The 24,895-nt window shown below is 43.6% G+C and overlaps 2 protein-coding genes across 4 annotated transcripts; one reads left to right on the top strand and one right to left on the bottom strand.

Moving 5' to 3' along the window:
• Nucleotides 1–3,379: 3,379 nt before the first annotated feature.
• LOC311437287 (uncharacterized protein) lies at nucleotides 3,380–17,090 on the bottom strand. Of its 3 annotated transcripts, none has more exons than XM_084520324.1 (10): nucleotides 16,951–17,090; nucleotides 15,608–15,721; nucleotides 13,659–13,733; nucleotides 8,577–8,663; nucleotides 7,563–7,646; nucleotides 6,881–7,058; nucleotides 6,155–6,253; nucleotides 5,639–5,719; nucleotides 4,353–4,581; nucleotides 3,380–4,036 (listed from the first exon to the last, which is right to left on the bottom strand). In XM_084520324.1, the coding sequence occupies exons 1-10, from the start codon at nucleotides 17,004–17,006 to the stop codon at nucleotides 4,014–4,016; spliced, it is 1,026 nt and encodes a 341-aa protein (XP_084376450.1). In that variant the 5' UTR covers nucleotides 17,007–17,090; the 3' UTR covers nucleotides 3,380–4,013. The 3 variants fall into 3 exon arrangements, with proteins under 3 accessions (XP_084376450.1, XP_084376451.1, XP_084376452.1); XM_084520325.1 differs by having other exon boundaries at nucleotides 13,659–13,721; XM_084520326.1 differs by lacking the exon at nucleotides 13,659–13,733.
• A 93-nt stretch (nucleotides 17,091–17,183) lies between these two features.
• LOC311437276 (heat shock 70 kDa protein 12A-like) lies at nucleotides 17,184–24,044 on the top strand. Its single transcript, XM_084520313.1, has 4 exons — nucleotides 17,184–17,638; nucleotides 19,833–20,057; nucleotides 20,400–20,571; nucleotides 21,423–24,044. Exons 1-4 carry the CDS (start codon nucleotides 17,198–17,200, stop codon nucleotides 22,466–22,468), a joined length of 1,884 nt encoding a protein of 627 aa, XP_084376439.1. The 5' UTR covers nucleotides 17,184–17,197; the 3' UTR covers nucleotides 22,469–24,044.
• Nucleotides 24,045–24,895: the final 851 nt, after the last annotated feature.

Here is a 24,895-nt window from a genome sequence, read left to right as displayed (position 1 = left end):
GGAGTCACACAGAGAGGGAAAGGTCAAACCACAGCAAACAGCTAAGCAGACTTCTGTGGATTATAACTACTGGCATAGTTTTCCTCTGATGGAAAATATACTGCTTTCCAGAAACTCGGTCTCCTTGGGTTAGGGAGCAATAGATGGCAGCTATGCACAAGGTTATGAGACCTCAGACATCATAGAATCACAGACTATCTTGAGTTGAAAGGGACCCACAAGGTCATTGGGACCAATTCCTGGCTCCATGCAGGGCAACCCAAAAATCAAACTATTCATCTGAGAGTGTTGTCCAAATGCTTCTTGAACACCCTCAGGCTCAGTGCTGTGACCACTGCCCTGGGGAGCCTGTCCCAGTGCCCATCCACCCTCTGGGTGCAGACCCTTTCCCTAACCCCCAGCCTGACCCTCCCCTGTCCCAGCTCCATGCTGTCCCCTCGGGTCCTGTCACTGTCCCCAGAGAGCAGAGCTCAGCGCCTGCCCCTCTGCTCCCCTCGTGAGGGAGCTGCAGGCCGCCATGAGGCCTCCCCTCAGCCTTTGGGCTGAACAAACCAAAGGACTTCAGCTGCTCCTCTTATGTCTTGCCCTCTAGACCCTTCACCATCTTTGTGGTTTTCCTTTGGTCACTTTCTGATGGTTTTATGTCCTTCTTATACTATGGTGCCCCAAACTGCACTCAGTACTTGAAGCGAGACAATCACTTCCCTCAACCGGCTGGCTATACTGTGCTTGATGGGCTGTGTTCTTCCCAGTGACTTAGCTAATGCAGCGTAAGACCAGAAGCATTGAGTTATGGGATGTTGCTGCTTCAGAGCATGGGGCGTAGAGAGCAGGAGCAGAGATTCTCTGAGTCAGAATAGTGACGGGCTTGTGCAGGAGAGGCAGGAGGAGACAGAAGCAGGATGCTTTCCATTTACCTGTCCCAGCGGGCCTTGCAGTTCACTGGCATGCAAGCTGAATAACAAGGTCCATACAACAGCCTGAAGAGACACCTCTTATGAAGACCCCTGAAACTGAGGAATGCTTCAGTCTGCTGCACTGGTTATGTTATTATTCAACATTATGTCTCCATAGTACGAGCTAACCTTTACCTCTTTCGCTTCAGTGAGGATACAGCAAAACTATTTTCTTAGTCAAGTGGAACATTGAGTAGACTGCTGATGTTTTGAATAATATTTCTACCAGGATATGAATGATATTAATTTTTATTTACATTGAATTTTTGCTGGGAACAGGCTCTTCTCCCTCTCAGGACAACAGAAGGGAAGAGAACACCTAGGCTGGATCTTTGGTGGGAGCAGACAGACAGATCTCCCACCAAAGTCTGAGGGACTGAGGTGGCAACCAGTTACATCCCACAGAGCTGAAAAAAAGCCATTGTGCCTCAGCTCCAGGAATAATCCTGCATCACTGTTGGAATGATAGTGTAAAAATGGAATAATACTTTCCTGATGCTAGGCCAAGGATCTAATCCCCTTGGCTGTGTGAATTCATCTGTATGGAGCTTTTGTCTTGCAGAACATAATGTCTCTGGCAGTGATGAGCAAACTTAGACTCTCATCCTTTGCCACCCATCGGAGAGACATAAGGTATACAGGTATGGGCAGACTTACCTTCCACCAGCCTAGATGAAGAATCCATGAGCAGGGATAGGGTCTCAGGGTTTCTACCAAAATTTCCACGAAGTCTAGATCAGAACCATCTCAGCTTGGTTTAGATAGCAAAAGAGACCAAGTGAAGGAAAGCTTTTGCATGATAGTGGTGACTGATGAAAAGGAAGGGGAGGAGATGGTGGCAAACAGAAAACACTTCTCAGTCAGATTGTGGAAGAATCTATTTGTCCCCACGAGGCACAGGGTGGAAGAAGCTTTGGTAGAAAAACATTTCCCTTCAGGTAGCAGTAGCATTTCTCCATGCCTCTTAATGATAGTATAGAGCCAAAGTTGGAAGGGAAGACAATACTAGGTTATTTCACGGTTGCATGCTATTATGAAATGGAAAGAGATGGGACTCACCTCTTCAGGAAATATGCTGACATCCTTGGTCAGAAGCTATATGATATCTCAAAACAGCACAGCAGCAGACACAGCTGTTAACCCTTCTCTTCCCTTTCTCTTTCACTCTCAAATGTAATGTCAAGATTTGGAAGAGAGGTCAATTTGAATCACAGGCTGGATCTTGTCCTTTGCACCAGGAGATTTGAATGTCTGGCAGTAGGAAAATTTCACGCACAGAGACACCTGAAGTACCTGGTCTGCAGTGAATAGTTAAAAATCCTGTATCTGGGCAGGAAGGAAGCAGCCTTGGCTACTGCACTCTAGGCCAAATGAAACCTTTTGCAGGGAGGGGGAAATTGTTGATCTTTTGAGACTAGCTGAGCACATGTAACAGAGAAAGGTATTTCAGCAGTACTCAGAGTCCAGGTCTGCTAGACTCTGCTAGATGCTGTACAAACAGGGCAAAAAGACTACTCCTGCTGTTAAGAGAGACTAGCGAGTGTGTGTGAAGCCTGCTAGAAAGAATGCAACAGTGCTTGTAGCCTTCTGGAGGCCTTTGAATCAGCCTTTGAAATATAAAGCTTTGTAATTTGAATGTTCCGGCCTAAAGACAAAAAAAAAAAAATGTTAAGGAAAGAAAAAAAAAAATCAAAGGAAAGGGCCATGTACATGTATGAGAAGCTGTAGAAGCAGTGAGCTTCAGAGATAAAGTTGATCCACAGAACAGCACCAGACTGACTCAGGGAGACACAGGGTCCTAAAAATTAGGCTAATAAAATTCATAAGCAGGCAACAAATGGAGCATAAGACCATGTACTATTACACATACAAAATCATATGGTGTTTGGCTCAGGGTCATGCTGAATGTCCTACTTGTTAATACAGTACAATTTCCTTGTCATTTACCTTCTAAAGCCTGGACAAAATCAAGCGTTAATGTACTGTCCACCTTCATCTGCAACACCTTAAGAGGAATGTAAAGCTTACTATTGTGGTTCTTTATTTTTTTTGCTAAATTTGTAGGAAATAGGACGTATATGTAATTTTAATTCAGCTGCTCTATTTCATAATGAATATTTCTAGTAAAGGTCTTTTACAATCAGTTTCTCAGAATACTGTGGTTTTCTGAAAGCCAGGTTTTCAGATCATCCCTGGATCCCAGCTCATGCTGTCAGGTTCTGTGACCTGCAACATGCTCACAGAATGCTGGAATCCTGAGAGAAGCAGTGAACATTGCTTGCAGCAGAGAGCTGCAGAGAAATTTACCCTTCTTCCTGGGCCCCTTGAGAAAATGCCGGAGAGTTTCTGCAACTGAGAAAACTAACAAAAATTGCTGGACTAGAAAGCAGAACCAGAGAAAAGGTCTTGGAGGGCACACAACAGGTTTTCCATTGTTTTTTATTTGTAGATATAAAGATTCTCATTATAAAGATTCTTCTTTATTTGTAGATATAAAGATTCTCACTGAAAATTTCATCACATACATTGATAAACATATATTTGCCTCTTTTCATCCCTTTACACTGTGAAATGCAACTTTAAGATACCTTTTAGAGCTATGGAGAGTATCTAGCTGAAGGGCCATGGAGCAGTAAATCATATAGACAGAGGAAAGCAGCTGAGTACTAGCAGGCAGGCAGCATTTGTGTGGACAGAAGTAACCTTTTGGTATGCAAGAGTGGGCTTTTGTGTCTGTGTCTATATACCTATGAACACATGTCTTGTGAGAGTCTGTAGCCTCTGAGAGCTCTGGTTTATTCATTTTTTAGTTCCTTGCTCTCTTTCTCAGTTAAGTACATCTTTACTCTAGAGAGAGACCTTTTTCCCAGCAGGTCATCTTTATCCTCACTGCTTTTTCATTAGCAAAAAGCAAGAGCCTGCAGTTTGTGCACTGGATGTAGATACAGGGAAGGGTAGCGATACCATTGCCAAAGTGCAGTTCAGAGCTGCTGAGAGTAGGAGCCCGCAGTTGGTGAGGAGGCAGGTGCCTCCACAGCATGGCTGAGATCCCCAGTGTTATCTGACAAGGTCATAAGCACCTATGAAGAACAGATAAGGTAGGCTACAAACACAGATTCTCTCCTCACACAAGTGCTGTTTAGACAGTCACAACTAAAATTACATAAAATGTATGCATGCCACCAAGACAAACATCTTCCATTTTTAGTAGTTGTTTGTGAATAGCAGTTTATCCTAAGCATCCCAAGCCATGCACATTTAACTAGGTATGGAAAGCAGAGTGTTCATGTGAGAAAGAAAAGCAACATATTGCACAGCAGCTGTTTCATCTTCTTATAGCCATTTAAGTGTGTATCTTAACTCAAAAGTCACGTCACTTTTAATCCCAGACTACACCTTTTGCAATAAGTTCTTCCCCAGATTTCAGTACGGGCCACAGAAGCTCTGGTTTCTTCCAGTGCTCAAAGTCTTTCTTGTCCACATGCTCTAACTCTTCAAGATGGATTTCCTGTGTGTGCCAGACAGCTTTAACTGGTGACTCCTGAAGAAGCATCAGACAATAAACTCTGCAGCACTGCAGTGCAAACTGTTTTTGAACGTCATCTTCCAGAGTAACATTAGCTTGCTGAAAATCAAATGAGAACAGTTGTGAAAGCCTTACAGTGTTACTTTGATTAGCATACATTGCCTCCCTCTGTGCTCATTCTGTGCAGATGCTCCGCATGAGCTAAGCATTGAAGAATTTCATTTATGAAAGCTGGTAGTGTTAAAGTGGGACAGGCAGGGGTCCCAGGGTCACCTTAAAGGATCTTTTATTTACTAAGTCCTGGATGCTGGAACGTTCCAGCAACCAGAAGCTGTCTGTATTTCCTCGTATTCAACAGAGTTCTGCAGAGACCTTGACAAGGTTGAGCTTTTGAAAAGGCCCAGCAAACTTCAAAAGGAGGAAGCTGCTCTCTGGAAGCTTCATATGTACCTATCTCCTGGATAAGAAACACTAGACTATAGTCCATTTGTATAGCAAGGGGTCTAGGAGCACATCAACAGCTTCTGCAAACTTTCCCTTGCATCCCCAAGGGAACACTGCTTGTGTTCAGGGTCTGCTCTGATATAGCATGGTACAAAAACAACAAGGCTGGTTGAAAGAGTGATATAAGAAGTTATGAGAAGGCTCAGCAGGGGCCTCTACCCACATGGCCTCTGCCCGTCAGCCCAGCAGTTGTTTCAAGTTTGGTGTTGGCTGGGTGCTTGCCTGAGCTATCATGTAGGGATGCCTGTGTCCAGCCTTGTACCGTTTCTTCTGACCCACGGACTGAATTCTCAGCTCATCTTTGACTTGCCCCATCACTGTGGGCTTGCCTGGTGATTGCTACTCTGTGGCTGACCCTGATCACCATCACCAGCCCTGCTCTGCTCACCTGGTAGGACTGCACCCTCATTAGGGAGGGCATTGCCCTGCCTCTCCTGCCATTCCTCACTGTTCCTGATGCAGTTTTGGGAAGGTTACATGTATCTCTGTGCATGCCAGCGGGTATATGTGGGAGTATACGGGCTAGAAGACCCTCTCTACAAGTGGAAAATAATTCCAAGAAGAGAGACCTGTCCTGTTTTGTACAAAACTGTGCAGATATAACCAGAAAACTGAATCTTTGCCCCTATTTCTGGGCTGTATCTTTACTTACCTTAGTAATTTTTTTGTAAAAGTCTGACTGCTGTTGGCAATAGGCATTTCTTAAGAGTTCTGTTACAATTGGCATCAGCTCCTACAAACCAAAGACAGCACAAAGCAAGCTTAGCATGTGATGCCAGCAGTGCAGCCCCTGAGTGTGTTGGGAAATAATCTGGGAAAATTGTGTTTCCCAGATCATGTCAATCAGCAATGGAGAAACTTCCAGTTTCAAGATTTGGAGGAAGGTCCTATAAAAGCAATATGCATCTGGGAAATGTCTTCTGCACTTGTTTATGTGCCTCAGCCAGCCACATAATTCAGACATGCAGCATATGTCTGTGGGACACAGAAGGGTTGCTGAAGATCAACTTTCCACTCCCCCATCCCTCTCAGCTCATGACATCCCCACTGTAATCACCAGTATACTTTAACAGTGTCCCTTGCAGAAACTAAGCTCTAAATGAATGGCAGGCACAGATAGCCCCGTTATCCCACCGCCTGGTCCCAGTTACACAGAGAAAATAAATACTTGTTTGCAGTTGGCCATAGCGTAATTCAAAACATCAAGGACATTAAATATGTCTTTTTTTCTCGTCTCTATGTCTTTCTCACAGGCGTCAAACAGCTTCTACAACAGAAAAACAACAGCTGATCAGAGCAGCAGTCACAGTGAAACGGAAAGCATGGTGTGAGAAACATGGGCTGAAAACACATCAGCATTAGAGTAAATTGCAGGGTCCCTAATTGACTGAAATATGTCTTTAATACTTGGGAAATAAACTGTTTCAATGAGCTGTCTGCATCTTGAAGCCCATTCATCAGCATCTGTGGGTTCCTGCCATTACAATCAATGGTAATAATGGTTTCATCTCAGTTTTGTCCTTTAAGGTTTACCATTTTCCTTTAGATCATCTCAGAATCAGAACAAAGAGTCAGACATCAGAATGGGATGTTCTATCTAGTAGTTAAAGCATTAACCAGAAGAAAAATAGACTGATTTCCCACTTGTCCTTAATATGGGTGATAAATGGGACTGGGATTTGAACATGCCTTTTGGAAAGGCAAGAGGAGGCAGGTCTTTGTCAGTTTACTCTCTACATCACTACATAGGCCCTGCTGGACTGGTAAATAACAGACAGTAACATAGTTCCCAATCCTGTCTGATATAGAAGTACTAAATACTCAAAGCCTGCTGTACTGGCTATAGCACATCAATTTGATAAGATTCAGGTTGATAAAATGGACAAGAACAAACCTTAATTATGCTTCTGCCATTTTTATATGTCATGTTGGTTGAGTATTTCTTGAATTTTTCCCAGTCATGTAGCCTAAGCATCTCATACAATTGCACTACAGCAGACAAGCGTGAAGGGTCATTCATGTTCTCTGATTGCTTGTGCATGCTCATCGTTTTAGACAAGAGCTCGTTGTATCTAGAGGAAGAAGGGTATTCAAAAAGTTAACTAAGACAAGATGAATAAGCATAATAATAATGAATAAGCATAACTATTTTAATTAATCTATTTCAGGAATACCATATTTTCTACAATGCACTTCTCAGCTATACCATACCAGGTGGTAAGCAGCTTTTGTGTGGGAAAGAGTACTTTCATGTCTCAATTTTGCATGGTCACAGTGATCAATGAATGTGATTTGCATGTGATCAAAGAGCAGTATTTGGACTATGTCTTTGTACGCTGATTCTTTTTATTAACATGTTCATCCTGGGAACATCTCCTTTCCTTTGTAGAACAACCCAATCCATCTTCAGTTATCAATCAGTTATAAAGAGATGCTGACAGGCCAAAAGTCTGAGGAGAAGGTGCCTGCACTGCCTGCTCAGAAAAAAAGAGTCTCTAAGGACTGGAGAAAGCAAGATGTGTGTGGCTTTTCAGTGTAAAAACACACTGCATCAGAAATCTGAATATATATGTTACCGTGTCTCTAGTCGTCTGATCTTCTCTTTCATCTTCTGATTTTCTTCCTCAAGCTCTTTATGGGTGACCCTTCCAGAAAATGTTCTGAAACAGATTTATTTCAAGAGGTCTCTTCATCTGTGTTTGGTTATTGGATAACAGCAGACTTGCTCCTGCGGTATCACCAACATTTCAGCAAAAACACTATGAGGTGGGAGGGCGCAGAGCACCCAGGAAGGATTCCACATAACCAGCTTAACAACCTCCCCCACCTAGGTTTTATACTCAAAGCAAGGGCAGAGCTATCTACAGCACAAGAAAGAGAGGTGGGGCTGTGAGGATCAGAGGTGAGACAAGAGAAAGACAATGGGCTTGAAAAAAAACAAAAGTATTGTCCACTGGTTAGTATCTACGCTCATCTCTTCTCTAGTTTTCTTCATTTTTAATATCAAAACAGCACCAAACATCCCAAACTCTTCAGAGAGTTTCTGTCTTCATGAATTCCTTTCTCCACAGATATCTGGGTAATTGCAGTCTCTCTCCAGTGGGTGAAATTCTCCCATCTCCAATGCCTATTCTTTAGGTGATACTGCTAGAGTTTAAAAAAGCCCTTTCTAAATGATAACCTAGATATTTGGTCTATCACATACTCACACCATAGAACTGTTTTGTTTTGTTTTTTTTTTCCTTATCATTCACCAGTTTTTTAGAGGTTATGTTTCCTTCTATATTTTAGATCTCAGAGCAAATACATTCAGTTCTAATTAAAAGCACACCTCTTGTCCCATGGTTCTTTCTGCTCCTTTCAGAGTAAGGTATACCATCTTGTATTAATATTTTGATCTTGTGAATTATTCTATCAAGTCTCTATGCTGTCAATTAAATTACCTTCATTAGTGCATGCAGAAATATTGTGTTCAGAGACTGTCTAAATTTGGAGGTGGTAAATGTAGTACATTTATTGAAGGAAAATGACTGGCTCTAGGTGAAAGGAGGATACTGAGAAGCGCAAATTCAGAAAATCCCAGCACTTACTCCAGAGAGCTCCCTTGTTGATGGTTGTAAGGAGGGTCAAGTTTGCTGGTCTCCTGCATCTTGGAAAGATCAGATACTGTACCCTGCCTAGAAATGGAAGAAGCAATCTATGTTAAACAAACAGACCTGGGAATAAACAAAGAATAAGGACCTGAATGTGAGAGGTGTGATCTGGATCTATATTGGTTTCCTGACAGCCTTCCATAATTAAGCAAACTAACTCAATTAGTCACACAAGTGACTAAGCTTGATCATTATTTGAGTCTAGGTCCAGGGTCTGGGAATCACTGCCTTACATAAACCCAAGTCTCGAACTTGAGTCACTCCTGAAGAAAGCTCTATGATTTCAGAAAGTCTGACTGTTTCTCCTGCTTGCCTGTCCTCATTATCAGGCTACCCATGACTGATCATCTGCAAATCCTTAATGACTCTACTGATACTCCAAACAAGATCAGAAACTTTAAAATACTACAACTTGTCCTCAGTGAAATCCCAATAGGAAAGCCTCTTCTCCACAAAGCTGTGTATAGTTTAGGAAGGGTTTGGAAATCCAGCTATACTATTTGAAGTTTATTCACTCCTGGCCTTAGTTACTGTGAATGATCTATGTTTGTATTTTATTTTTTTTTTCCCCAAAATGTGATTCATTAGGCTGTTATTTCTTTTCCTTTACTCATGATCAACAACTTCCCTCCTTCTTCTCCATATCCCAGCTACCATGTCTTCCACTGATGCACGCTTAGCTCATGAGGGCAGTTTTCACAAAACAAACAAACAAACAAACAAAAAACATGACTGACTACACATCTACTCCAAATGTCTTCAGAGCTGCTTTTACCACCTCTCCTTTCTTTGTTGGGCTGGATGCCTTTATCTTGGGCAATGCTCTTGCTAAAGGAGCCATTACCTATTCATAAAAGTATTTGCATAGAAATGGAAGTGTATGTCACAAGATGATTTAGAATCATAGAATATCACAAGTTGGAAGGGATCCATATGGGTCATTGACTCCAACTCCTGGCACCACACAGGTCTATCCAAAAAATTAAGACGGTGTGACTAAGTGCACCGTCTAAAAGCTTCTTAAACTCCAACAGGCTTGGTGCTGCGACTACATTCCTGGGGAGCCTGTTCCAGTGTGCGACCACCGTCTCAGTGAAGAACCTCTTCCTGATGTCCAGCCTGAACCTCCCCTGTCACTGCTTGATACCATTCCCACAGGTCCTATAGCTGGTCACTAAAGAGAATAGATCGGCGCCTGCCCCTCCGCTCCCCCTTGTGAGGAAGCGGTAGACTGCAATAAGGTCCCCCCTCAGCCTCCTCTTTTCCAGGCTGAACAGGCCCAGTGACCTCAGCCACCCCGCATGCATCTTCCCCTTTAGGCCCTTCACCATCCTAGTAGCCCTCCTCTGGACACTCTCCAATAGTTTCATGTCCTTTTTGTACTATGGTGCTCAGAACTGCACACAGTGCTCGAAGTGAGGCTGCACAGAGGCGCAGAGCAGGACAATCACCTCCCTTATTCGACTAGTGATGCTGTGCTTGATGCACCCCAGGATACAGTTGGCCCTCCTGGCTGCCAGAGCACACTGCTGGCTCATATTCAACTTGCTGTCAACCACAACCCCCAGATCCCTCTCTGCGGGGCTGCTCTCCAGCATTTTGTCACCCAGTCTGCACATTTAGCCAGGGTTGCCCTGTTCCAGGTGCAGGACCTGGCACTTGCTCTTGGTAATCTTCATGTGGCTGGTGATTGCCAAGCTCTCCAATCTGTCCAGATCTCTCCACAAGGCCTTTCCACCCTCAACAGAGCCAATAACTCCTCCAAGTTTAGAATCATCAGCAAATTTGCTCAAAACACCTTCCAGCCCTACATCCAAATCATTTATAAAAACATTGAAGAGGTCTGGCCCTAAAATGGAGCCTTGAGGGACCCCACTAGTGACCATCCACCAGCCAGATGTGTCCCTATTTACCACAACCCTTTGAGCCCTGCCCGTCAGCCAATTGCTCACCCATCGTGTGATGTTTTTGTTTAGCTGTATGCTGGACATTTTGTCCAGTGGGATCCTATGGTAAACTGTGTCAAAAGCTTTACTGAAATCCAAAAAGATCACATCAGCTGGTTTTCCTTGATCAACTAGATGGGTGATCTCATCATAAAAGGAAATTGAATTTGTCAAACAGGACCTACCCCTTGTGAACTGCATTGTCCCCCAGGAGCACTTCAATAAATTCAAGGATAATCTGCTCCATAATTTTACCATACACTGACATGAGACTGACAGGTCTGTAGTTGCCAGGGTCCTCTTTCTTGCCCTTCTTGAAAATCAGTACAACACTTGCCAACTTCCAGTCAACTGGGACCTCTCCAGATTCCCAAGACCATTGAAAAATAATTGAGAGAGGTCCTGCAATGATGTCAGTCAGCTCTCTAAGCACCCTGGGATGGATCCCATCTGGACCCATGGATTTGTATGGATCCAGGTAGGGCAGGAAATCCTGCACATGTTCAGGGTCAACAGGAGTGCAACATTCCCACTGTCACAATCCTCCATCTCAGGGCACCTGGGTTCCCTAAGCCCATCATCAGCATTGAAGACAGAGGCAAAGAAGGCATTAGATGTCTCTGCTTTGCCTATGTCCTTGTCTGTGAGGTGACCATCCCCGCTGTGAGAAATTAAGTTGTGGTTTTGCAGGGTTGAAAAAAAAAGAAAACTTGCGCATATATGGTGTAGAGGAGTGTTGAGTACCTTGTGAACCTGTAGTACTCAGCCAATGAGGAAACAGGGGAGGTAATCAGGTGTTGAGCAATAGGGAATAAAAGGTAATGATTTGTTTACTATAATGTGCTCCTAATTGGCAGAACACTCACCTCTGCAATTGTGAATAAAATAGCCTCACAGAAGATCCTGTCTGAAGAAAATTATTTGAGATTTTTCTTACACCATCAAGTAGCAGACCTATGTTTTCTCTGGTCCCTCCTTTTTCTATTCACATATTAAAAAAAAAGCCCTTTTTATTGTCTCCCACAGACCTGTGTGCCTTCAACTCTAAGTGAACTTTGGCTGCATGAATTTTCTCCCTATGAACACAAACAGCATCTCTGTAGTCCTTCCACATTGCCTGACCCTGCTTCCAGCAGCCATACACTTTCTTTTTATGCCTAAGATCTAGAAGAAGATCCCTGGTCAGCTAAGTTGGCCTTCTGCCCTGCCTGCTTGACTTCCGATATTTTGGAATTGCCTGATCCTGTGCTTTTAGGAGGCAGTGCTTAAAGACTGACCAGCAATGATGGACACCAATGCCTTCAAAAGCTGTTTCCAAAGAGACCTTGTTGACTAGTTCCCTGAGCAGCCTCAAGTCTGCTCTCCCTATATCCATGTCTGAAGTTTTGGTGGCAGTTTTCCTCCTGTCACCAAAAATTTTAAACTCAGCTGCTTCATGGTCACTATAACCAAGACAGCCACCAAGTGCCACGTCTCCCACCAGACCCTCTCTGTTCTCCAGCAACAGATCTAGGTGGGCACTTTTCCTAGTTGGCTCCCTTAGCACCTGCACCAAGAATTTATCACTGAGTTGCTTTAGGAACCGCCCAGACCTGCTCATTTCAGTCATGTGGTAATCCCAGTTGATGTCTGGCAAGTTGAAGTCCTCCATAAGGACAAGGGTAGCTGATCTCGAGGTATTTCTTAGTTTCTCAAAGAATAATTCATCAGTGTCGTCATCCTAACTGGGTGGTCTGTAATAGACTTTATTTGTTTATCCCTTAATCCTTACCCAGAGGATCTCAACTTTGCCATCACCAACTGCAAGTGCCATACAGTCCAGACCCTCCTTCATGTACATTGGCACCCCACCACCTCATCTGCCCTGCCTGTCCCCCCTGAGGAGCCTGTAACCATTATTGCAACACACCAGTCACAGGACTCATCATACCACCAGGTTTCGCTGATGCCGATGATATTGTACTTCTGGGACTGAGCCAAGACTTCTAGCTTATTCCATTTATTCCTCATAAATTCCTTCATAAATGGAAAAAAACGCACTCATTCAGTGCGTTTGTGCAAAAGCACTTCAAATGCACCTCACTGTACACAGCACCTCGTGGAGCAGACCAAAGGACCTCAGTAGAACACAGTCCCTCTGATTAAAGCACTATCAGAAGGACAGAGGCAAACATGACCTATGCCCCTGATCCTTTAACCAGTCACCCCAAAGCCCTAAAGTCCCTTTTGATTGCTCTTGGATTTCTCCTTGCTACTTTGTCATTACCAGCCTGAAAAACCAGTAGTGGTTAGTAGTCAGAGGGCAGTACCAGGCGAGTGACTTTCCTGGCAATGTCTCTTACCCAAGCCCCAGGGAAGCAGCAGATTGCCCTGTGGGTTGGGTCTGCACAGCATGTCAGGCCCTCTGTCCCTTTCAGAAGGGAGTTCTCCATGGCAACAACCCTACTTTCTTTCTTGATAGAAGATGTAGTGATGTGAGGGGTAGATTGCCTTGCCTTAGGCATCCCTTCCAACCAGGATGGGCTTTCGTCTACATCACTGTTTTGACTGTCAAGTTCTAGAGCCTCATACCTGTTACGTAAGGCTAGTCAGGAAGGTGAGGTGGGCAGGGAGAGGACTCACCTACCACCCAAGCAGAAACCTTCCCCCCTTGTCCTAGGTCCCCTTGTACTGCCTGGTGGGATGGGGGAACCTTTGTCTATTGTGTAGTGGCTGCCCGGTGGGATAGGGGAGCCTTTGTTTCTTGTGTGGTGGCTGGCTCATCATTGTGCCTCAGGGTGGGTAGAGTATTCTTCCACCGGTCATTTTTCCTCTCTGACTCCCTGAATTTCCCTCTCTGACTCCTCTCTGACTTGATTTCCTGTAATGTACCCTGTACCTTGATCTGCACTCCAAGACAAATCTGTCTTGGATCTCAAGCCTATCTATGAAAGTGAAACCAAACAGGACAATGAAAGTTTGGACCACCCCGCAGAACAGTTCTGATAACCAAGGTTGAGTATGTTTTTGTGACCGTTGCAGCAACACATGATTTTTCCCTCATATATATTCTTAAAATAAAGAATCATGGTACTTGTTGCAGTTCTCCAGAAATTGTAGTCGACTCTCAACTCTGTCACGCCAATCTCTCTTCTCACTGTCCATCAGTCTATTGGGGAAGAAAGAAATTATAAGACACATTACAGTCAGTAAGAAAGAAAATGTTCATTAAAGACCTATGAAATGCATAAACTAAGATTCCTCCCTCCAGTTCCTGATCAGCTTCTAGCTGATTTAAAAAAAAAAATATGAAAAAAAGAAATTAAAAAAAAAAAACTATGGACCAAAACTTCTAAAGACTGTGTTTTGCCAGGTAGGTGGTTTGTGATATTCTGAGTATAAGGACAAGGCAGAGCTAGCACTGCAAATAAAATACTCTCAAAATGTAAAAGCTGTATGCTATATGATGCAGATTAAACAGCTTCCGTAAGCTGGCTCTGGGTTCCCAATAGAGCCCCCACAAATGTTGGTACTAAGCCAGAGACACCCTTGTTTAGCTTGTTTGTAACTTCCTGTCCAACCTGTACTTGCATACACTAGATGGGGGCCCTCATCAGGGCCCTCATTGGTTTTAGGGCAGAGAAGGGACTGCTCTCCGTAGGGCATTAGTGCCAGCCACCAGCAGGTGAAGAATCTGCAAATAACTCGGTCCTCCCTCCTTTGGAAGCAAGGTTCAGCAAGGACTGGGAAGCATGGAGAGCCCATACCAGTCCCGGGGAAAGCACTGTTCTCTCAATATTTTCAGTGTATCCCAAGGTTAGGGAAATCATCCGGAGACAGTATCCCTAAAACAGAGGTGAACTTTCAGAAGGTTGCAGACAGGACATTGAGATTTCTTCTCTGGGGACTCTCACCACTCGTCAGACCCCAGTGTTAGCCCTCTGCTTTCTCACATAGCACATTCTTGCCAGACTGAGGACAGAAGGAAAAGGTGTGACAAAAGACACCTGCAGGTTAGGGAGGAACAGAGTTTGCAGAACTGGTAGAGAAATCGAGTGAGAAGGCTGGAGAAGCGAGGGAGCTAGGGAGAGCAAGCACACTGGACAGTTGTGGCAGGAGGGAGAGGGAACAGGGTCCCAACCAGCTCCCCCACCCTACTTACGTGTGGCCACTTAGAGTACATTTTTCAGGCTTAGTACAGTTATTCCTGTTGAGGCATGCTCAAAGGATTTGCTTGCAGGACCCTGGCAACAAGGAGGCCTTGTCTGCTTGGACAGACCCAGGCTTTTCCTTGCTGAAAGAGGAATGTGGTCAAATCCTCTGCTGGGTTTCTGTCCCACAAAGCAGAGAGCCCCCTCAGAGCTATGAGGAAGGGCTGTGTCTTCCCTGGCTCCAGTGCCAAAGACTGTGGAGGAAGTGTGTTTGTTCCTGTGTGTGCATTGCTCCATAAACACCAACTATATGGTTTCCGGACACCCCTGCACAAACCTGGCCAGTAATATTCCCAAGTATCTGTCAGCAATGCTAGAGCTTGCCTTGGCCTGCGGGTCTCTAGCTTCTGCTACTGAAGGCATGGTGGGAAGTTGGGGGAATCGAACAACACTCTTTTGAAAGAAGAAACCTGGCACACATATGGGCACCATGAAAACTTATGCCCAAAACTGTACTGTCACAGGAAACCTTTTCTTGCTTGCTTGTTTGCTTTCCTTCCTTTTAGGGTTAAGCATGTCTGTGTCCCAGCCCATGCATGCCAAAGCTGGGCCATGCAGGGGATGGCACTAGGCTGGAAACTAGTTGTGTTGTATTTTTCTTGGTGGTACTGCCAGCCTCAACAAACTATGGTTTTAGGGTAGGTAACAGTCCACATGGATCTACTTTTATCTCTGTAAAGAGCCCTCGAGTTTCCCTTCCAGCCAAAGAGGTGACTATTGTCCTAACACCCCCTGCCATAGAAGCTGGGAACATGAAGGACAATGGTAGAACTGCAGGGGTCCATAACTCTGGACCACCAGAATGAGGATATTTTCTGGTTGCCAGACTCACCTAAGTTCTTCTTCCACCTTCTCCAGCCTTTCCATCACATTGGTACATAAGGCCTCTGTATTTGAAGTCATGTTTCCACAGGCTGATTTTTGCCATGAGGTATTTAACATTCCTCTGAGGAAAAAAAAAGAAAAAAAAAAAAGAGAATTCTTAAAATGAAGGGAAAAAAAGATCACACACTCTAAAGAGGTATCTTATAAAAGACAGCCAGCCTCATGAACAGATACTCCATGGCTACATCCATGCTAGTGAATAGATCAGAGCCGGGATACAGGCTCCAGGGCACACGATGGCACAGAACACTCCTGGATGCAGTTTTGGCAGAAGTGAGCTAGCCCTGTCCCACATGATGCCAAGCACAGTTCAGGGGACTGTACAGGCCAGGGTTTCCTACACATAGGTGGAAGATTTGAGCAATCATTAGGGCTGGATGAAGTGGGCAGGATAAAGGGAACCCTCCCAGAAAAGAAACAAAACCCAGAACTATAGAGTGTGGGGAACAAATGCAGGTGGCTGGTGTGCTGAAATCAACTTTGTACGGTATGTGTTGTTTTTGTTTTTAATAGAGAAGAACAAAGCAATATGTTCTCAAGGTGATTTTAATTTCTAACCTGCTCTGTGCCCCATTTCCCAGTGTGAATCCCAAACATCAACTGCTATCACAAAGGCAATCCCAGGTTCAGGTGCTCCTGCAGCTGGGATACAGGTAGAGCAGACAGCAAGCTCCTTCCCAAAGCAAGGCAGCATCAGGGGAAGCCTATGCATTGCTTTATGCTGATCGACATCTACATGACCTCTGCAAGGGGCTGTCCTGCCCCTCTCTCCCAGGACTTCCCCATTCCTCTCCCGCTGAAATGGATTTTGGATTTATTTAGTTGAGCGGCTTGGTTTTCAGCTATATTACTTGATTTCCAGCCTTTAACTGAGGACACTTTTTTTTTTTTTTTTTTTTTTTTTTTTAATTTGAACTCACCATTTCAGTATAAAATCTGCATTTAAGATTTAAGTCAGCCTTCCCCCTCAAAATAAAGGAGTACAGAGAGGGTTCCCCTAAAGTCTAGGATCTGTTACACTGTTTATATTGTTCTTTCAAATTTATTTTCCTTTCACATGCATTTAAGGTGTGCCTTATCCTTTGGAGCAGAATTTGATCATGGGAGACTGACTGACCCTGTGACTCCTATGGGAAGCTCCACAGGACAGGAGGTAGGAAACAAAGCTGTTTGAAATATTTCACTCAGGAAATGTTTGAAGTTCCCTTCCTGCAAGCCCCCAGACCTACTAGGTCTAAGTTTGAACTTTAAGTTTAAAGTTTGGCTGGAGACAACCCCTGTGCAACATACCTGTCAACTTCTGAAGTCACCTCTTTAGGATAAGTGTCCATACAGCCTCCGCACATCCCGAGTGGTTTTTAGGAAAAAAAGCCAGGTCCATCCATGAGGTTACAGGAGGAGAAAATGTTCAAGTGAATGGCAGCACTGTGTTCCTAGGAGCGCAGAGAGCAAATGCAAGTGCTAGGGAGTTTCTTGCTTACATACTGTGAGTTTCAACCCTCCCTTTTACAAGAAAGGGTACTGTTTCCTGTAATTGATGTCAGAATCAACTTCCCTCCAGTCAGTAGCCAGTAAAGACAGGGTGGGGGTGGCTTCATGCTGCAGTAGTAGCCAGAAAAGTTTCAATTTCATCCCAATCTGTTATATTTATTCCTCTGTAACCCTAGAGCTGTGCATATTTGTGCTGCTGTCAAACATGGCCAGCGATTCAGTCTTTGTTGTTGCTATAGATTTTGGCACGTCCTACAGTGGGTACTGTTTTTCCCTTGCTTCAGGTACAGACCAAATCCGCCAGGTGTTCTGGGGAATGGAGCATGGTCTCAAGACCCCGAAGACGCCCACATGCATCTTGTTCAACCAGAAGAAGGAGTTCAGTAAATTTGGCTATGATGCTGTGATGAAGTACAAGAGCCTGCCCTCCAGCGAAGCTGACAAGTGGTACTTCTTCCAGAACTTCAAGATGAGACTGTACAACACGGTATGTAGAGTGATTACTGCTAATGCAAGTCAGAACCATTTGTTTATTTAAGGGATGTGGGTTGAATTGGTGAAGGGGACAGAGTAATCTGGCTGGCCAAGATGAATGAACAGAAGTCAATGGGCATTTTGATAAACAAGAAATGATTTACATTCTTAATTAGCTAACGGCTTCACGAGACTGCAGACCCCATTGAAGCCAAATACTTGTTTATAACAAAAAACTGCCCTGCTCTAGAACTTAGCAGAGAAACTAACCTCTTTCTGGGACTTTCTACCTCAGTCTTGTACATAGAACAAAGGAAGTTTCTTGTAATCAAGATGGGTTGACCCAGGGTCAGCCTGTCTTTCCCTCCCCTGAAGGAATGTGCTCAAGCCATTTTTATGGGTGTCTGTCTGTCTTTCAAGCAAGTAGTAGTTATTGTTTTTCTCCGACAGCTCTGTGCTAGTTCAGAATTGTTTGTGGCTTTTTCTGGTAAGGTTTCTTCAACCAAACATCATGCTACTTCAGGGCTTCCTTGTCTGTGCTCTTTGGTCCTACAGCACTTCCCACAGGTCTTCCACCTTTTTCTACTTTTTGTCTATTGAGATTAACTTTTCCTAAGTGTCACCATCTGCTTTTATTAGTTCACTTTGGCTCTGTGCTTTTCATTTTACTTTGTATGCCCTCAAAATTGGTGTTTCTCCACGGTGAGTGTTTGCACAAAGTCTTACAACTTGATGTGTGCTTGCTACTAATCCAGAGAACAGAGTCAGCCCCAGATGAAGTCCCTTGTCTGCTCTTTAGCATCCTCCAGTGCTAAGCAATGAGTGCTGATCCAGGTGTGGGGGAGGTGGGAGGCTGCCGTAAGGACTCCCCTCCCCAGGAAAGGTGTGAACGATGTGGTCTGACGTAGTGTCACCCATGGAGTGATAGGCTCTCACTCACTTTTGGGGCAGGAGGTTCTGGAGAGAGATTTTAGTTCAAGCTCATTTCTCTGTACCCACGGAGCAAATGGTTAAGGGAAATATTAGAAAGAGACAAGAGAGGGAAACAACAGTTCCCAGACACCTACCTTGTTATTTCTGAATCTCCACAAAAAGTGCCCATGGAGAAAATGTATCACCTTCTGTTGACTGAGCCAGGAACAGTGACAGGAAATGACTTTATAAGTAAAAATGAACATAGATTGCTTTTCCTTCCAGTGGCTGCACAGTGCCTTTTCTGACTATTATAGCTGGGTAGACCCTGGACCTGCCTACTTACCTCCATTGGCTGTAAAGGGTCCCAAGTTCATTAATTTGTTTATCCAGTTGATGATTGTTCTGATTTAGGGCCATCTTTCGTAGAATCATAGACTCATTTAGGTTGGAAAAGACCATTAAGATCATCTGGTCCACCCTTTAACCTACCACTGCCAAGTCCACCATTAAACCATGTCCCTAAGCTCTGCATCTACACATTTTTTGAAGACTTCTAGGGATGGTGACACAGCTAGGCAGCCTGTTTCAGCCATCTTTGGTAGCTGCTGAAGCAGAACAAAGAGAAACATGTGGTAAAGGCTGGCTTACAAAACTTTGGATACAGGCAACAATTTCCACATTTCTAGATAGAGCAGGGAAGCAGGAACTGATGGAGGAAGTTTGGGGCTCCTGGAAGAGACTGAAAAAGTGTCAGAGCAGCCACCTGCCTCAGGTTTCACATATACCCAGGCAGACACATAAGCCCATAAACCAAGAGGACACATTACAGATAAATCGTATCAGAACAGAGGGGTATTTGTCTGTATATTTTTCCAGTATATATTTTGTTAACTACATACACTGGAGCATAGGAGCAACCTGAAGTCTCTGTACATATGCCTGGGAAATATAGGATGATGTCACATAGAAAGTACAATTCTCCCCACTACTGTTCAGGAGGATCTATAGGGTCTTTATGAAAGTTGGAACATGAGGAACAGTCGACTTATCAACCACATGGGTATTTTGCCTATTGAAAGATTATATGCAAGAAGTTTGGTAGCTGACCTGTGTCAATTAGACTTCAGTTAGCTACATAATGAAGCCATTTGGGGGAATTTACTGAGATTTGGAGATAGGACCTCATTCTATAGCACGTTCTGTGCAGTGCTCAGTGTAAAGAGGACAGAACTGTTACTGGGACTTCTACATTTAACCCCAAGACATTTTTTACTGTTTCCTCTCAATTGTAGAAAGTCACTTCTGGCATGGAGATGGAAGCAAGCAATGGAAAGACACTTCCTGCCCTGATGGTCTTTGCTGAAAGCCTACGCTACATGAAGGAACATGCCCTGAACACTGTCCAAGAGGCCTCTTTCCACACCGTCTGTGACCCCCAGGAGATCACCTGGGTCATTACTGTCCCAGCCATATGGAGTGCAGCTGCCAGGCAGTTCATGCGGCTGGCAGCAAAAGAGGTAAAACCAGTTGTTATCCCACTTCCTCAGGTTATCTTCTCAGATTTCTTTACCCATCAAGGAAGAGGAAATGTTCTTTTTTTTTTAATCAACCTGCATTTCAAATTTCTATCCATCAGGGAGATGAATCTCCCCTAATATGTGTGTAGGGGGATGTCCTGAGCTGGGAGTAACCACTGCTCTGCCCCTTCTCCTGCCACTGTCTAGAAATGAGCCCACAGAGGTCAGTGGTGCAAGAAGCATTACTCCAGAGTGGATGAGAACAGCCTCACTAGCAGATGGTGTTCATGCAGCAGTGATCTTGCCACCTTTCCTGAACTGACACTTCTCTTGTGATTTTAGGCAGGACTCATCTCCAACATGATTTCTGAGAAGCTGATTATTGCCCTGGAGCCAGAGGCTGCATCACTCTGGTGCAAACAGCTTCCACAACAAGGGTTTATCGTAGAGGCCAGTGACAAGAAAAAGTTTGAAGACTCCCCTGGGATCCAGTATATTGTTGTTGACTGTGGAGGTAAAGTTTTCCCTGTTCAACAGGTACAATCTTTGCTGGGCATGGAGAGTGGCTGTTTTGCTGTGTCTAACACAGAGGCCCCCAAAGGACTGCAGAGCAGTCCCAGAGCTTGAACTCCACTTCTGTGATTGTCATGGTATTTTTATTTGAATTTTTCTCTTCATGAGGTCCCATGGGCAGGCAGCAAAATGGGAAGAAAGGACAGGTCTTCTAATGGTTTGATCCATGGCAAATGGAAGTCAATGAGTGTCTGATGGCCAGCACTTCAGGCCAGCCAGTCGCTTCACAAGCTCCTGCCATCATGCCACTCCATCCTGCTCCCTGTTCCAGCACCAGCCACTGACACACACCCAATTACTGTTGTGTAGCTTCCTCTGTAGGAGCAAGTGCAGTGCCCAGTGAACTGGCTGAAGTAATTGACTAGTAGGCCCTGTAGAATAAATAATTAAGAATAGTTGATAGAGCGCCACTTAGTAATTTCTGTTGTTTCCTGTGGAAGTTTTTTAGAGTGACATGAATTTACTGCCAAGAGCACTCTGGTGATTGCGAACAAAGACTGCCAAAGTATCAAGAGCACCACAGGTTTCTCACAGTCTCACCGTCACTGTTCATTTTAACTCAGAACTTGTGTAACAAAAGGCAAGAGTCAACTTAAATTTAGTGCTTAAATTTAGGAAATCTAAAGGCATACAGGCAACAGAGAAGGAGAGCAGATGTGAAAAAGAAAGCACCAGAAAAATACACTTGGGACCCAGGAGTTCAGAAAATAAGACTATATTCAGTGAAAAGTAAGGATCTTGTGTAACTCAGAGAGAACATCTAACTTCATTTGTCTTTGTGTATGTGTGTAGGCGGCACAATAGACATCACAGTACATGAGATCCAGGAAAACCATTATCTGAAGGAGTTACACAAGGCATCTGGAGGTGGATGGGGAGGCAACAGAGTGGATGAAAACTTCAGTGCATTCCTCAGAGAAATATTTGACGATGGTGTATGGGATGAATATGTAAAGAGACACCCTACTGAATTACAACATATGATGTACAACTTCAGTCTACAGAAATGCTCTGCCAGCAGGGAGGCAGTCTACATACGTTGCTACTACAACTTGACAAGAGTGGCAGAAAGCAGGAAGGAGATCTCTCAGTTCTTCACAAAAGTCACAGGAGCTGTATGGTGTGATGGGATGATCATGATTACATATGAGAAAATGGAGAGCTTTTTTGAGTACAGTATCAAAAATATTGTTGGTACTTTGAGGGAAATCCTTGGCAAGCCTGAGATGGCCAAGGTCCAGTACATTTTACTTGTGGGAGGTTTTTCAACTAGCATCATCTTGAGGGATGCAATCCATCAGGCTTTTAGCAAGAAGTATCATGTCCTTTGTCCCATGGAGGCCCAAGCTGCCATTGCAAAAGGGGCTGTTTTATTTGGAGTCAATCCAAAAATCATTGCCTCAAGAATCAGTGCTCGGACATATGGTGTAGAAATATACGCAAGATTTGATGCTGCTATCCACGACTTTTGTAAACGATATGTCTCAAAATATGATGGGCTTGTTTATTGCAAAGATATCTTCAAGAAATTGGTGGGAATTGAGGAGTCAGTGAATATAAATGAAACTGCTGAATATATTTTTCATCCAATAGAACCAGATCAGACATGTGCACGCTTTGCTTTCTACTCCACAGAAAAGCAGTGTGCTCAGTATGTAGATGAGGAAGGGATGGAACTGCTTGGCTCATGTGCAGTACCAATGCCAGACACGAGACTGGGGAAGAATCGCAAACTGAGGCTGGATGTTAAATTTGGGCTTACTGAAATTAAAGCCACAGCTACAGACATTACTTCCAAACAAAGTCGGACAATTGTGATAGATTTTTTAGCAGTGTAAATGCTTGGTTCTTAGAGCAGCAGGGACAACAAATTCAAGGGACAGCCTAAGTAGTAGGTACCAACTACTACAATGTAAAATGGCAAATGGACCATAAAGTTTATTATCCAGTCTTACCCTTAATTCAAAATCAGGTCCCTTTATATGGAGTCCAGGTTTAATACTGCCAGGGGAGACATTTAAATGGATTTAAGTTTTCTTCAGAACATCACTTAGAAATACATTATGTATAATCAAAGGGCTCTTGTCCCAGTCAAAGGTGAAGCAGTAATTCAGGGACATTTGGGAGCTAGGATCCAAAACATATGACAGTGTTGTGTTTCCGTAAACCATTTGGTGGTTTTATCTCATTGACTGGGCATATACTACGGCTAGATTGTAATATTATGGATATGAATAGGGATTATGCATTTGTCTGAGCCCTTCTGTCCAGCTGAAGATACTCCCTATGTCACTGACTTGGGCTTAATGTTTTCTGTTTCCATAAAAGCTCATCTCTTTCCCTCCTGTCTAGAGCACCTGTGAGCAGGCTCAGCAAAATGTGGCCTGTGTGAGTCCAAATTTGCCCAGGAAAAACATGTAACAATGAAGTGTGCTGGGTCTGTCTGGGATGCAGTTAACTTTCTTCATGACTCTAATGTTTGCATTTGTAACTTTACCAAAATTCTAGAATGTGATTTTAGTTACTCAGCTCCTGTTGCCTCTTACCAACTTATTACATCCAATTATACTTAACTTCATGATCTGCTGCCTACTCCTATTGGAATGAACCTTACCCTGCTGAAGAAATTACTGTTATATGAAGACTTGAAGTGGTTGATGAAACAAGTTTGAGAAAATGGACAAAAGACTCTGATTACTGTCCATCATGATATAGAAGAAATACATCGAGCGATGGAAAGAGTAAAGAAAGATGAACAGCACCATTGGTGGGACACATTGTTTGGATGGTCGCCAACTGCCACAGGAATCTTCAACAAGATGCTTCACCCTGTTGTTGTTTGGTTAATACTCGCTGCATTACACTTTATACTAACAATTTGTTTGCATGTTAAACTCTGGACTATGATGAAATGTTTTGTATCCTTACACGAAATACATATACTCGATAATCCTCATCCAAAAAATGTATGTGATATACCCAATACATTCCAAATGTCATGAAATTTAAGTGACTATAGTCATGAGGTGGGCTACACTTCCTTGAGCAGGAAGTCCTGCCTACACATGGTCAGGTCCACTACCCAATCAGGCCTTAAAACTGTTATCGTGTATGTGTGTGCTAAGGATATAGCTTCTCTGCCTAATGCTGACCTGTAACAGTGCTAATACTCAGTCAGATACACTGAATTAAAAATCAGCATTGGAGTCTTTGTTAGCTGCAATGACTATGTTAGAACCACTGCTATCCATCTACTTAATCCTTGTCAGTCATTACAACAGGATTCAGAGGATTAATCTGTAAATATGTTATGCCGCATGCCGTGTAAAAGATGAACTATTTTGAATACGATGCATGTGTTTTCATGTTTACAATCTTAAATGCACATTAAAAATACTCACAGCAGAAACCTGAGTAGATTTCTATAGAGTCAGATCATATTTTTCTGTAAAATACGTAAGGGCTATTCTGGGTGGCTAAGGTCCACATGGTTTGCACATTCCCTGTGCCATTATTTTTGTCCTTCTTGCTCCCAGTCTGGCAGTGCATGGTCCCCAGACCAAACCTGCTTCAAGTCTATCTGTGCCACCGGAGAGATAAAAGGAGAATTTGAAACAGAGCACTCTGTATATTTCTTATCCTTTTGAATTTGTACTTTCGCAAGTGCAAAGTACAACACAGCTCCACTCAAGCTCACAGTGCTCAATGTAGGAGAGAACTGCCAGACACACTAATGAAAGCAACGTGGAGGAGATTGTAAGGTACTTCCCCATGCAGGACTATATTTTTTCATAGCTATTTTTTGCTTCTTCTTTTTTTTTTTTTTTTTTTAAATATTATTTATTTATTTATTTTAAATTTTAGAGCTGTGTTTACCATGACCGTGACATATCCATTATATTCTGGTTCGACATTAGGAGGAACCCAATGCATTGGGAGAGAATTAAATTCAGCAGCTGCAGGTTTGTTGCTTCCTCTACAACTTGTCCTGCACGCAGGGCCTATTAACCAATGGTCCCACTATCGCATTAAACGGGATTTACCAGAGTCCAGTGTTTGCTTGTTTCACAGCCCTACTAAGGGCTTTCATTGGAACAGTTTCACAAACTTGAAAGTATTTGCGGTCCAGCATTTGCCTGTTTTGGAGAATCGCTAAGGGCTTCCACTGAGACAGTGTCACAAAGTTGAACATATTTAATAAAGTGACAGATATAACAGATTAGCAATATAACAGATTAGGAATTAGGAAACACCTAATGAAGCAA

The sequence above is a fragment of the Aythya ferina genome (assembly GCF_964211825.1).
Source record: "Aythya ferina genome assembly, chromosome: 1".
NCBI lineage: Eukaryota > Metazoa > Chordata > Aves > Anseriformes > Anatidae > Aythya > Aythya ferina.
The sequence above is the reverse complement of the archived record's forward strand: the minus strand, read 5'-3'. Positions and strand labels throughout refer to the sequence as shown.

Excerpts from the sequence above, each read along its gene's own strand:
- LOC311437287 (XM_084520324.1), bottom strand. The coding sequence starts at position 17,006 with ATGTGCGGAGGCTGTATGGACACTTATCCTAAAGAGGTGACTTCAGAA. Across the intron at positions 13,734-15,607 it reads AAGGTGGAAGAAGAACTTAG|ACTGATGGACAGTGAGAAGA; the intron begins GTGAGTCTGGCA and ends CTTCCCCAATAG. Across the intron at positions 8,664-13,658 it reads TTTCTGGAGAACTGCAACAA|GCAGGGTACAGTATCTGATC; the intron begins GTACCATGATTC and ends TTCCATTTCTAG.
- LOC311437276 (XM_084520313.1), top strand. The coding sequence starts at position 17,198 with ATGTCAGAATCAACTTCCCTCCAGTCAGTAGCCAGTAAAGACAGGGTG. Across the intron at positions 20,058-20,399 it reads TGCGGCTGGCAGCAAAAGAG|GCAGGACTCATCTCCAACAT; the intron begins GTAAAACCAGTT and ends TTGTGATTTTAG. Across the intron at positions 20,572-21,422 it reads TATTGTTGTTGACTGTGGAG|GCGGCACAATAGACATCACA; the intron begins GTAAAGTTTTCC and ends GTATGTGTGTAG.